Below are 14,498 nucleotides of genomic sequence, written 5' to 3'. Positions count from 1 at the left end.
CTGTGAGGCTGTGACTGACATTGTCTGACTGTGAGGCTGGGACTGACATTGACTGTGAGGCTGTGACTGACATTGACTGACTGTAAGTCTGTGACTGACATTGACTGACTGTGAGGCTGTGACTGACATTGACTGACTGTGAGGCTGGGACTGACATTGACTGACTGTGAGGCTGGGACTGACATTGACTGACTGTGAGGCTGGGACTGACATTGACTGACTGTGAGGCTGGGACTGACATTGACTGACTGAGGCTGGGACTGACTGACTGTGAGGCTGGGACTGACATTGACTGATTGTGAGGCTGTGACTGACATTGACTGACTGTGAGGCTGTGACTGACATTGACTGACTGTAAGTCTGTGACTGACATTGACTGACTGTGAGGCTGGGACTGACATTGACTGACTGAGCCTGTGACTGACATTGACTGACTGTGAGGCTGTGACTGACATTGACTGACTGTGAGGCTGTGACTGACATTGACTGTCTGTGAGGCTGTGACTGACATTGACTGACTGTGAGGCTGGAACTGACATTGACTGACTGTGAGGCTGGGACTGACTGACATTGACTGACTGTGAGGCTGGGACTGACATTGACTGACTGTGAGGCTGGGACTGACTGACATTGACTGACTGTGAGGCTGGGACTGACATTGTGTCGCTATCACCCTATCGTGTACCCTGCGAGCATTAAAAAGAGCAGCTCTGGAGCACAAACTGCTGCTCTACACAGAGAACAAGGAAGCCTTACATTATTGGCTGGAGGTGTGTTATTAGTTTAGTGCTGGATGGACCATGGGTACCATGAAAATGGGGAAGACCCCCTCATTAAGATGGATGGGGCATTTGCTGCAGCATTTTAGAAGAATAAAAGCCATAAGAGAGACCAGAAACAGAACTCCAATCGGGGGTCCCGGCAGCTTTTCCTCGCCATGCCAGCCATATAAATCATGTCTGGTGAGGGGACAAGACCGTGGCTTGCTGGAAGAGGACAGCCTGCCCGTGGTTTAGGCAGCATGAAACTGATGACCGATTCCCTTTAAATAAAAGCTCGGCCTTATATTGCCCTGTATATACATCTTATCTAATATTCGGGGGGGGGGGGGGGGGGGGGGGGCGTGTTCCGTGCTCCGTGCAGGATGAGAATCTGCGAGGTGATGGCGGTCGGTGATCGGTTTTCTGATTTGCGTTTATAAGCCGATGGGTTACACGCAGCGCTGCACGCCGGGAACCACAGATCAGTCACGCGCTTATGAAGCCGAAACAGAACATTTGGTTTTTATCCAAGTCACATGTGTGAAGGAGGATTAATAGGCAATTATTCCAGAGGAAGGAACTTCAACATAAAAGTGCCGCAAACCCCCAGAAGAACACAGCTGGAGTATTACACCCGGGGCCTTCCCGAATATTCATCCCGGACTGTTACTGCACTAATCCCCCGAGCTCAGGGGCAAAATAAAGTCCCAAGAATCCGGACTTATACCGGCCAAATAGTCCCACTCGCGGTGTCCCAATAAATGTTCTCAGTTAAGAGAATGAAAGCAGCTGGGAGGGGATTGGCACCTAGAAGATTCTCCAATATAGTCAGTAAAGTAGCTTCAAAGTGGAGCATGGCCGCCTGTGATTACCGCTTTTCTGGGGCCTGCGATTGTGTGCGATCATAGGGTCACGCCATTTTAGTCTCGTTGTGGAGGAGATATGTAGATAGAGCGATGTCACCTGTGTGGTCACTAGTGTGACGGTCTGGAATTTCTGTGATCCCCTCTGGTTGGACATACAATGACGCACTCTATCATTGCCGTAATGTGATCTCCCCCAAGATATCCCGGTAACAATGGCGCTCTTGTGCTGAAGCTATACAATCCCAATAAACATAAAGAGGTCTTTGTAAAATTACCATAAAGGTTAATGGAGACCTGACGACCTCGCGCAAATACGCAGGTGGACCCCCTCCCCCAAAGGCCTTAGACTGTAATATTTCTGTGTGCGGGATAATTGAAGGGGTAATCTGAGATTAGTGTGACATGGCGGCCTTCCTATAAGCACCACACTGGCCTACAGGTCGTAAATGGTATTGCATCGCGGCCCTGCTAAATCCAGTGGAGCCGAGCTGCAATTATATAGATGGCGTTAGAAGCCAGAAGGAGAATCCAGTGGCCTCATTCATCGGAAGCGGCCATATTGCCAGTAGCACAATGTATCCTGAGAGCTGGCTGCTCCGATTGTCCGCCTCAGGATGTCTAAATAAATGTGGTTGAATGTATTTAGCAAAGTTTCACCACGGCAGCTATCGCTTCTAGATCAAGTGTAGTGTCTGTTCTTATGGGTTTAACATCTGATACGTCCCCAATCTGGGGGCCACATATTAAATGGATTTTTAGACCAGGGAGATGGAGGGAAAGCTTGCCGTGTCCTCTGCAGGCGTCCACCTGGTATTGCAGGGCTTCCGGGTTCACTGCACAGCTTAATACTTGTCTAAAAATTGAAAACACCTTTAAAGTAATTCAGAAGGTGAGATGTAATACAAGAGGACACAGAAATATTAGGAGTAGAGATGAGTGACCCTGGAGCAGCTGGAGTCCATCCGAACCCGAGCGTTCGGCATGTGATTAGCGGCGGCTGCTGAAGGTGGATAAAGCCCTAAGGCTATGGGGAAAACATGGATATAGTCATTGGCTGTGTCCATGTTCTCCAGACAACCTTAGAGCTTTATCCAAGTTCAGCAGCCCCAGCTAATCAAATACCGAATGATCGGGTTCGGATGGACTCCAGCTGCTCCAGGTTCACTCATCTCTAATTAGGAGGCATCGGGAAGCGACGGACATGACTGATGGGAACCAGGCTGGCACAGAAGGACACGGACGTGACTGATGGCACAGAAATACACGGACGTGACTGATGGGAACCAGGCTGGCACAGAAGGACACGGACGTGACTGATGGCACAGAAATACACGGACGTGACTGATGGAAACCAGGCTGGCACAGAAGGACACGGACGTGACTGATGGCACAGAAGGACAGGGACGTGACTGATGGCAACCAGGCTGGCACAGAAGGACACGGACGTGACTGATGGCACAGAAGGACACAGACGTGACTGATGGGAACCAGGCTGGCACAGAAGGACACGAACGTGACTGATGGGAACCAGGCTGGCACAGAAGGACAGGGACGTGACTGATGGGAACCAGGCTGGCACAGAAGGACACGGGCATGACTAATGGCAACCAGGCTGGCACAGAAGGACACGGACATGACAGGCTGCTGCTCACCTGTCCCCTGTAGACACTTTTGGGGGCGCGCATGGGTTCTGACCAGTCAATTTTTCAGCAATTTGCTCTACAGCAGCTCTTCTGTGGGATAGGACCTGACGGGATGGCCTCCATCCCCCTGACTCTCAGGCCTCATACAATGCAGTATATAGTGACCTCTCTATCTATATGGAGTATATAGTGACCTCTCTGTCTATATGGAGTATATAGTGACCTCTCTATCTATATGGAGTATATAGTGACCTCTCTATCTATATGGAGTATATAGTGACCTCTCTATCTATATGGAGTATATAGTGACCTCTCTATCTATATGGAGTATATAGTGACCTCTCTATCTATATGGAGTATATAGTGACCTCTCTATCTATCTATATGGAGTATATAGTGACCTCTCTATCTATATGGAGTATATAGTGACCTCTCTATCTATATGGAGTATATAGTGACCTCTCTATCTATATGGAGTATATAGTGACCTCTCTATCTATATGGAGTATATAGTGACCTCTCTATCTATCTATATGGAGTATATAGTGACCTATCTATCTATATGGAGTATATAGTGACCTCTCTATCTATATGGAGTATATAGTGACCTCTCTATCTATATGGAGTATATAGTGACCTCTCTATCTATATGGAGTATATAGTGACCTCTCTATCTATATGGAGTATATAGTGACCTCTCTATCTATATGGAGTATATAGTGACCTCTCTATCTATATGGAGTATATAGTGACCTCTCTATCTATATGCAGTATATAGTGACCTCTCTATCTATATGCAGTATATAGTGACCTCTCTATCTATATGCAGTATATAGTGACCTCTCTATCTATATGCAGTATATAGTGACCTCTCTATCTATATGCAGTATATAGTGACCTCTCTATCTATATGCAGTATATAGTGACCTCTCTATCTATATGCAGTATATAGTGACCTCTCTATCTATATGCAGTATATAGTGACCTCTCTATCTATATGCAGTATATAGCGATCTATCTATCTATATGCAGTATATAGTGACCTCTCTATCTATATGCAGTATATAGTGACCTCTCTATCTATATGCAGTATATAGTGACCTCTCTGTCTATATGCAGTATATAGTTACCTCTCTATCTATATGCAGTATATAGTGACCTCTCTGTCTATATGCAGTATATAGTGACCTCTCTGTCTATATGCAGTATATAGTGACCTTTCTGTCTATATGCAGTATATAGTGACCTCTCTGTCTATATGCAGTATATAGTGACCTCTCTGTCTATATGCAGTATATAGTGACATCTCTATCTATATGCAGTATATAGTGACCTCTCTATCTATATGCAGTATATAGTGACCTCTCTATCTATATGCAGTATATAGTGACCTCTCTATCTATATGCAGTATATAGTGACCTCTCTATCTATATGCAGTATATAGCGATCTATCTATCTATATGCAGTATATAGTGACCTCTCTATCTATATGCAGTATATAGTGACCTCTCTATCTATATGCAGTATATAGTGACCTCTCTGTCTATATGCAGTATATAGTTACCTCTCTATCTATATGGAGTATATAGTGACCTTTCTGTCTATATGCAGTATATAGTGACCTCTCTGTCTATATGCAGTATATAGTGACCTTTCTGTCTATATGCAGTATATAGTGACCTCTCTGTCTATATGCAGTATATAGTGACCTTTCTGTCTATATGCAGTATATAGTGACCTCTCTGTCTATATGCAGTATATAGTGACCTCTCTGTCTATATGCAGTATATAGTGACCTCTCTATCTATATGCAGTATATAGTGACCTCTCTATCTATATGCAGTATATAGCGATCTATCTATCTATATGCAGTATATAGTGACCTCTCTATCTATATGCAGTATATAGCGATCTATCTATCTATATGCAGTATATAGTGACCTCTCTATCTATATGCAGTATATAGTGACCTCTCTATCTATATGCAGTATATAGTGACCTCTCTGTCTATATGCAGTATATATTTACCTCTCTATCTATATGGAGTATATAGTGACCTTTCTGTCTATATGCAGTATATAGTGACCTCTCTGTCTATATGCAGTATATAGTGACCTTTCTGTCTATATGCAGTATATAGTGACCTCTCTGTCTATATGCAGTATATAGTGACCTCTCTGTCTATATGCAGTATATAGTGACCTCTCTATCTATATGGAGTATACAGTGACCTCTCTATCTATATGCAGTATATAGTGACCTCTCTATCTATATGCAGTATATAGTGACCTCTCTGTCTATATGCAGTATATAGTGACCTCTCTATCTATATGGAGTATATAGTGACCTCTCTATCTATATGCAGTATATAGTGACCTCTCTATCTATCTATATGGAGTATATAGTGACCTCTCTATCTATATGCAGTATATAGTGACCTCTCTATATGGAGTATACAGTGACCTCTCTATCTACTTGCAGTATATAGTGACCTCTCTATCTATATGGAGTATATAGTGACCTCTCTATCTATATGCAGTATATAGTGACCTCTCTATCTATATGGAGTATATAGTGACCTCTCTATCTATATGCAGTATATAGTGACCTCTCTATATGGAGTATACAGTGACCTCTCTATCTACTTGCAGTATATAGTGACCTCTCTATCTATATGGAGTATATAGTGACCTCTCTATCTATATGGAGTATACAGTGGCCTCTCTGTAGTTGTCACTGTCTGCACTGAATATAATGTTTGACGCTTAGAGACAAGAAAAGTAGAAGAATAAAGTTGTCTGCAGCCCATAGACATATACTGGAGGGGTTGCTGCAGTTCACCTGTATCCCTGTGGCACCAGCATATTCCATAGTGTGGTGTATATATACAGAGAATGTATAGAGAGGAGGCGCTCCATGTAGACGTCACTCAGCTCTGCAGGACAACACTGGGACCTCTGTTATAACCTGGCCCCCCGCCCCGTGTATGAGGGTGTCCGGCTCTCCTCCTGTCATAAGACTCTGAGCTCACAGCCCGCATGCAGCTACATCAGCCGCTTCCTGGCTTACTCTGCTTTTTTCCTTTTATAACTTTTTGAAGCTTCTCTTTATTGCTGACTTCTCTCATCTATTACGCAGAGACGACTTGCATAATCTGAGCATTACAGTGGTAGAGAACGGACACAGAGCCTCTTTGTTAGGTTATGGTCCCATTATGCTGTTCCCTTTATGCCTTTGGTATATGGCAGAGTGTTGGGGGTCCCCTGGTAGGGGTGTCTGTGACCCGGCTTTCTGAGTTGATGGCTGTGTGCTACTGTTTTCTTGATCACATCTCTGTATATAAAGATAGAAGAAGCTTTAGTCAAAAGCCAAAGCTTGATGTGATGAGCTGAAGGTCAGATTGTACAAAATACAGAGCTAAGGCCCTAAAATCGCTGTCAAGTTGAACACAAGTTTTAAGGCCCCATTATCAGTGACGGGACCCCAGTATTAGTGACAACCTCATTAACAGTGACGGGACCCCAGTATTAGTGACAACCTCATTATCAGTGACGGGACCCCAGTATTAGTGACAACCTCATTATCAGTGACGGGACCCCAGTATTAGTGACAACCTCATTATCAGTGACGGGACCCCAGTATTAGTGACAACCTCATTATCAGTGACGGGACCCCAGTATTAGTGACAACCTCATTAACAGTGACAACAGCAGTGGCAGGGCCCCAGTATCATTGACAACCCCAGTGACAGGGTTACAGTATCATTGACAACCCCAGTGACAGGGTTACAGTATCATTGACAACCCCAGTGACAGGGTTACAGTATCATTGACAACCCCAGTACAGGGTTACAGTATCCGTGACAGCCCCATTAGACAAGGCCCCACTATCGGTGACAGCCCCAATAACAGGGCTCCAGTATCTGTGACAACCCCAGTGACAGGGTTACAGTACCAGTGACAGGGCCCCAGTATAGTAACATAGTAACATAGTAAATAAGGTTGAAAGAAGACAAGAGTCCATCAGGTTCAACCTAGGAAAATCCTACTGTGTTGATCCAGGAAGGCGAAAAACCCCTATGGGGCAGAAGACAAACGCCCCACCACAGGGAGAAACTCCCCCCCTCCCTCCCCCGACTGCAATGGCAACCAGAACAATCCCCGGATCAACGTATCACCAGAAATCTAATGCCCATAACTTGTAATATTATATTTTTCAAGAAAAGCATCCAGGCCTCCCTTGAACTTATTTACTGAATCAGCCATGACAACATCATGTGGCAGAGAGTTCCACAGTCTTACCGCTCGTACAGTAAAGAACCCGCGTCGGTGCTGATGATGAAATCTTCTTTCCTCTAGACGTAGAGGATGCCCCCTTGTCATGGTTACAGACCTAGGAGTAAAAAGACCACTACAAAGATCTCTGTACTGTCCATTCATATATTTGTACATTGTGATCAGATCGCCCCTAAGACGTCTTTTTTCTAGCGTAAATAACCCCAAGCGTGATAACCTGTCCTGGTACTGTAACCCACCCATTCCCTTAATGACCTTTGTTGCCCTCCTCTGCACCCGCTCTAGGTCAGCTGTGTCCTTCTTATATACCGGTGCCCAAAACTGTACACAGTATTCCAAGTGTGGTCTGACCAGTGATTTATAAACACCAGTGACAGGGTCATAGTATCAGTGACAGGGATCCAATATCTCAGGGACGGCTTCAGTTACAGCGCCCCAGTATCAGCAGCCTGAGTGACTGGGCCTTTGTATCTTAGGGACAGTCCCAGTGACAGGGCCCCAGTATCAGTGTCAACCCCAGTAACAGGGCCCCAGTATCAGGGACAGGCCGAGTATCGGTGAGGAGCGTCAGGCGTGTGTCTTGCACAAAGATGACATCCATGACAGACCTGCCATAGTCCACAGATGTCTCAGCCCAAAGGTATCTGTCTCAGTAACCGTCTCCTGTGTCTCCAGATGGTGATGCAGTCTCTCAGGATGTCCAGTCTCCTATCACACTGCTCAGTGCATTAGAATAGAGGAAAATTGACACAAATGTTGACGATTAATATTCATCTTTTCCAGCTTTCCTATGTGTAGAAGACGGTCTGACCCCTATTCATCTGTAGTTGGTGTTCTGGTTACCTTGTTAGCATTCTGGCCAGTTTCTGAATGTATATGTTAGTTTTGTGGCTGACTATGATGGTCCAGTGGTCGGCACTCTAGTATTACATTTGTTTTTGTTAATTTTTGAACAATAAAATTAGCAGTATATGGTCCGTATTTCAGTATATGGTCCGTATTTCAGTATATGGTCCGTATTTCAGTATATGGAGTATATTTCAGTATATGGTCTGTATTTCAGTATATGGTCTGTATTTCAGTATATGGTTTGTATTTCAGTATATGGTCCGTATTTCAGTATATGGTCTGTATTTCAGTATATGGAGTATATTTCAGTATATGGAGTATATTTCAGTATATGGTCTGTATTTCAGTATATGGTCCGTATTTCAGTATATGGTCCGTATTTCAGTATATGGAGTATATTTCAGTATATGGTCTGTATTTCAGTATATGGTCTGTATTTCAGTATATGGTCTATATTTCAGTGTATGGACTGTATTTCAGTATATGGTCTGTATTTCAGTATATGGTCCGTATTTCAGTATATGGTCCGTATTTCAGTATATGGAGTATATTTCAGTATATGGAGTATATTTCAGTATATGGTCTGTATTTCAGTATATGGTCCGTATTTCAGTATATGGTCCGTATTTCAGTATATGGAGTATATTTCAGTATATGGTCTGTATTTCAGTATATGGTCTGTATTTCAGTATATGGTCTATATTTCAGTGTATGGACTGTATTTCAGTATATGGTCTGTATTTCAGTATATGGTCCGTATTTCAGTATATGGTCCGTATTTCAGTATATGGTCTGTATTTCAGTATATGGAGTATATTTCAGTATATGGTCTGTATTTCAGTATATGGTCTATATTTCAGTATATGGTCTGTATTTCAGTATATGGTCTATATTTCAGTATATGGTCTATTTCAGTATATGGTCTATATTTCAGTATATGGACTGTATTTCAGTATATGGTCTGTATTTCAGTATATGGTCTGTATGGTCTGTATTTCAGTATATGGTCTGTATGGTCTGTATTTCAGTATATGGTCTGTATTTCAGTATATGGACTGTATTTCAGTATATGGATTATATTCTGGTGCACTGTTTTTGCCTGTTGGGAGTACGCTACTGTGTATGTCCCTAACCTTGTTTGACTGATTGCCGACATATAGAGAATAGCCTAATAACTTCTCCTGGGGGTGTAGTGCGGTACTGAATATGGTGCCTGCTTATTCCATCACAGTGTAGGGGACTGGAGTATTGCCTACAGAATAGTCCTATCACATGTATATGGAGAGCCGTGACCTTACTGGTGTCTGGACTGCGCCACCACATATCCCATTGTCTTCTGCTGGATCATGAGGAAAGCTGGATGGTCTCCTGGTCCTCCCCGGTTTTCATCACCTACAAAGTCCTTTCATTACAGACATCTGTATCTCCACCGCGGCCCCCTCCATACAATCCGCTCCTCTGGCACATAAAGCTTAACAGCCCACCATAAATGTGATAATAACTGTAATAATTCTCACTTTACCAGCAATTATCGGGATAAATATCGGCAAATTACAGGCGTCCAAGGAATGAATCCACAGCTTAACCTAATAATTATTTTGACCTCTACATCCCACAAACCATCCAGACTGTGTCGCCAGCCCCGGGTAATTGGAGTGTCAGCTCCTCCGCCTCAGTACAGGCTGTTATATAACAATAAAGAATTGTATGATGTCTATAACAGAGATGGCTGCTTCATACCGGAGAACACGCTGATGTCATTGTATCTGTATGGATGAGCCTTGTGGCTTGTGTTGCAGCTAAGCCCCAGTCGTAGCGCCGCTGGTTTTGTGGTATACCTTTCAGCATCATGGCTAAGGTCAGAGATTGGTTGCAACTCGAGTACAATCATTAGGCATTACCGGTGGCTGAAGAAGTTGGAAACCATAGATAAAGCCTATGGCCCCATCCACCTTCAGCCACCGGTACTCAAATGCCCAAAGATCGGACTAGAGCATGCCGGAGCTTCGCTCATCTTTAGTGGCAACGTTAGTATTGCTGCAGCCGAAGTAAGCAAAGACCGCCTGATCATTGAAGGTTTTCCTCTTTATCTACAATTATTTGCCCCCCTGAGCTGCGTCCGTTGCTGTTACCTGTGGACTGTGCAGACATTTGGAGCAGACCCCCCCTTAGGAGGGGAGTGTGTGGTCCTGACAGGGATGTCATAAGGAATCGGCAGCCCAGTCCCTGCAGAGGACTCGTGCGCCCCCCTTACCCGTTATTTTAGGACCACTCTATCAATGCTCCTGCCTTACGAGGTGCAGGGAAGTGTAAGAGTGAAACAGGAAGCGCTTCTTACTGTGGTGGGTTGCTGGTTTTCTCCAGAGGTTCTCGTACTGACCACATAGTCTGGTGCTGCTGTGGGGGGGGGAGGAGGTGGACGCATTTGCTGGGGGACAAAAGATGATAAATTATTGCTGACTTTTTTTCCTCTGCGGTCACTTTTGTCACCATCCTAAGGTCTTGTGAGCATGAGATTATAATACTGCGGTGTCAGCTAAAAAACATGGCCGTCTGGGACTGAAGGAACTATTGTCCACACTTCAGTTTTAGGGGTTGTTCATATGATCGGTCTCCCCCGGTGTGGGGACTGTGGGATGTGGGCTCGGAGGTTGTAGCTGTGTTCTTGGTCAACAGGAACCATTAGGTGAACAGATCATCCATCAGCAATGTGTCTGGTGGGCGCCCGCCTGTCATGCCACTAATACCATTGATGCCGACAGTTCTCTAGTCAGGGGGACACGTACAGAAGCAGCGTCCACATCTGGGTTAGGATTGTGCCTCTGGTCTACACACTACTTTGGGCCCCTTTGGCCACAGCACATTAACACAGAGACGCTTGTTCGCGCTGCGAGCCTGTCACGTCTCATAGGCACTAACAGAGGATTGAGTCGCTTAGCATTAGGGGTCTGTGGCGATGTAACAAGGCTTATTCCTGACAGGACCCCTATGAGGAAGCATCTGCAAGGAATTCCCTTCTCATTCCTAGACACCAGCAGGATGGCGGTGTTGTGCGCTAGGTGGCCGGCTTCCAAGGCCTTGCCCCGTCACATTCCTCTCATGCTTGCTGCGACACTGCGGAAGTGGCGGCTCCCTGATTTCTCATCAGCTTCACTGTACAAAGTGTATTGGAAAAGGAGGAAAAAAAAAAGAATAAATTCCCTGTATAGTAGGATCTAATGAGGGGGTTTAGCACTGTCCAGTCTTCTATTCCACTCCTGATACCCTGTGATCGCTATTGGGGGTGCTCCATCAGGTGCCCAGATCAGACCACATTGTTCTATAGGGAAGCATTAAATATATGGGGCACTCCTCCATCTGAGCAGCATTGGTCTCCGGGTGATGAGAGGCAGGGTGGGCTTCATCCATAGCTGTGGGGTAAGGAGCGGTGGTCTCTGGGTGATGAGAGGCAGGGTGGGCTTCATCCATAGCTGTGGGGTAAGGAGCGGTGGTCTCTGGGTGATGAGAGGCAGGAGGGGGGGCTTCATCCATAGCTGTGGGGTAAGGAGCGGTGGTCTCTGGGTGATGAGAGGCAGGGGGGGGGGGCTTCATCCATAGCTGTGGGGTAAGGAGCGGTGGTCTCTGGGTGATGAGAGGCAGGGTGGGCCTCATCCATAGCTGTGGGGTAAGGAGCAGTGGTCTCTGGGTGATGAGGGGCAGTGCAGGCCTCATCCATAGCTGTGGGGTAAGGAGCGGTGGTCTCTGGGGGATGAGGGGTGGGGGGGGGGGGGGGTGGGCTTCATCCATAGCTGTGGGGTAAGGAGCGGTGGTCTCTGGGTGATGAGAGGCAGGGGGGGGGGGGGGCTTCATCCATAGCTGTGGGGTAAGGAGCGGTGGTCTCTGGGTGATGAGGGGCAGGGGGGGGGGGCTTCATCCATAGCTGTGGGGTAAGGAGCGGTGGTCTCTGGGTGATGATTGGGAGTGCAGGCCTCATCCATAGCTGTGGGGTAAGGAGCGGTGGTCTCTGGGTGATGAGGGGCAGGGTGGGCCTCATCCATAGCTGTGGGGTAAGGAGCGGTGGTCTCTGGGTGATGAGGGGCAGGGTGGGGGGCCTCATCCATAGCTGTGGGGTAAGGAGCGGTGGTCTCTGGGTGATGAGGGGCAGGGTGGGGGGCCTCATCCATAGCTGTGGGGTAAGGAGCGGTGGTCTCTGGGTGATGAGGGGCAGGGGGGGCCTCATCCATAGTTGTGGGGTAAGGAGCGGTGGTCTCTGGGTGATGAGAGGCAGGGTGGGCCTCATCCATAGCTTTGGGGTAAGGAGCGGTGGTCTCTGGGTGATGAGGGGCAGGGGGGGGGCCTCATCCATAGCTGTGGGGTAAGGAGCGGTGGTCTCTGGGTGATGAGAGGCAGGGTGGGCCTCATCCATAGCTGTGGGGTAAGGAGCGGTGGTCTCTGGGTGATGAGAGGCAGGGTGGGCCTCATCCATAGCTGTGGGGTAAGGAGCGGTGGTCTCTGGGTGATGAGGGGCAGGGTGGGCTTCATCCATAGCTGTGGGGTAAGGAGTTATTCAATAACTTTTTGCTGGTAGTTATACACTGGATTGGAAAGTGGGGTTCCCAGCACTTTGTGATGACTAATCCCATCTTTATGGATCCTAATAGAAATTAACCTTAGTGTGAACTTTGACTTGTCACCTACAGACTGATAGGGACTGTACAAGAGGGTGGATTCATACAGATCAGCGGCTGTCATGCAAGAAGCGTACAGGGAGGACTTGGCTTTCACCTCTTTGGAGGCCGCTCCTATTTCGGCTTTTATGTAACCTTAGATCCAGACAGGGAAGTAAAGCAAAGAATATCTCAAACTTTCTCAATCTTTTTTTTATGTGAAATTAAAATGACTTTTACTTTGGATTTGTAAGCAGTGACTGCGGCCTATGGGTCACGCTGGAGCCCTGGCGTCCCTCCTCTATACAGAGAGACAGGGAGGACGCTGATAAATCTCTTCCCATAAGTCACCGGCGCTCCGGGATCCTGGCGTGTTTGGAGTTGTTTGCTCTCGGTGGTTTTCCCAATCCCAGCAGCAGGCCGTGAACTTTGGCAGCCGATTTCCCAACAGACAGAAAAAAAAGAGACTCCATTAGAAAGCTGCGCAGCTCCAAAAATGTAATGGTATTATTAAATAATTGGGAGGACTGGAATTTGCTGATTGTCTCCAGAAAGGCGGCCAGCACTGGGATTTTCTCATGGTTCATGTGTTGCGAGAAGTGAACAGCCTTTGGCTCGCGTGCATCTCGACATCAACAACGCTCACAGCATATGGTACAAAGAACAATGTTAGATGCAATTAGACACACTTCCTCCTGAATATAATGCGAGAAAGCCGCTCAGTGAACTCACCGGCCGGTCTGAGATCACCGACCTGCCATCGGCTCTGCATTATATACAGCACCACAATTCTCAGCATCTAACTATTATAGAGGTGCTTACCCAGTACCTGCCACTAGAGGGCACTGACAGCAGTGGGGGTTTTCATGCTCTCTTCTGTAATGTTAGCTACCATTGGGTGAGGTTGATAGTCTTATAAGTCGGGTGCCTCCATTCCTCATGCATCTTCTCTGTTGTGCAGCTGTGCAGGAGGAGAGGCAGCGAGGGAAGGACCGCAACGAGAACGAGGTAGAGTGCACCAGCAGCGCCAACGAGGACATGCCAGTGGAGAAAATCCTGGAGGCCGAACTGGCGGTGGAGCCAAAGACGGAAACTTACATTGAGGCCAACATGGGCCTTGCCCCTAATTCTGTAAGTAGCATCAGGGGTTGGTTATGTTAGATACTTGGGTCCTGTGTTTCCATCCTAGTGTCTGTAATGAAGCTGCCCTGCTGTGGTGTATTGTGAGAGTCTGCGCCTGCACCCTATATTGCCTATATAAGAGACAGCTGAATATTGAATACAACTCCGGAGGTGACTGGAGAATAAGACATGAGGATAATGATGTTGAAGCCTATAAGACAGAAATGGCCATCCAGCTGATGCAAAACTACAATTCCCATAGCTAAAGCTGTGGCTGTCCAGGCATGATGGGAATTGTAGTTTTGCAACAGCTGG

The 14,498-nt window shown here is 46.3% G+C and overlaps 1 protein-coding gene and 1 pseudogene across 8 annotated transcripts in view; both read left to right on the top strand.

Moving 5' to 3' along the window:
- Positions 1–14,498, top strand: part of RXRA (retinoid X receptor alpha) — a 193,611-nt gene that overhangs the window by 165,179 nt on the left and 13,934 nt on the right. For all 8 annotated transcript variants that reach the window (XR_011358654.1, XM_069943181.1, XM_069943178.1 and 5 more), the window contains one exon: positions 14,023–14,192. Coding sequence is in view for 7 of the 8 variants with exons in the window: in XM_069943181.1 (XP_069799282.1) it covers positions 14,023–14,192 (170 nt within the window). In the remaining variant the exon portion in view is untranslated. The remainder of the gene's footprint in view (positions 1–14,022; positions 14,193–14,498) is intronic.
- LOC138766690 (U2 spliceosomal RNA) lies at positions 2,295–2,471 on the top strand (annotated as a pseudogene).

Source organism: Dendropsophus ebraccatus, chromosome 10, assembly GCF_027789765.1.
Source record: "Dendropsophus ebraccatus isolate aDenEbr1 chromosome 10, aDenEbr1.pat, whole genome shotgun sequence".
NCBI lineage: Eukaryota > Metazoa > Chordata > Amphibia > Anura > Hylidae > Dendropsophus > Dendropsophus ebraccatus.
Note: the sequence above shows the minus strand (reverse complement) of the source record. Positions and strands in the feature narration are given on the sequence as shown.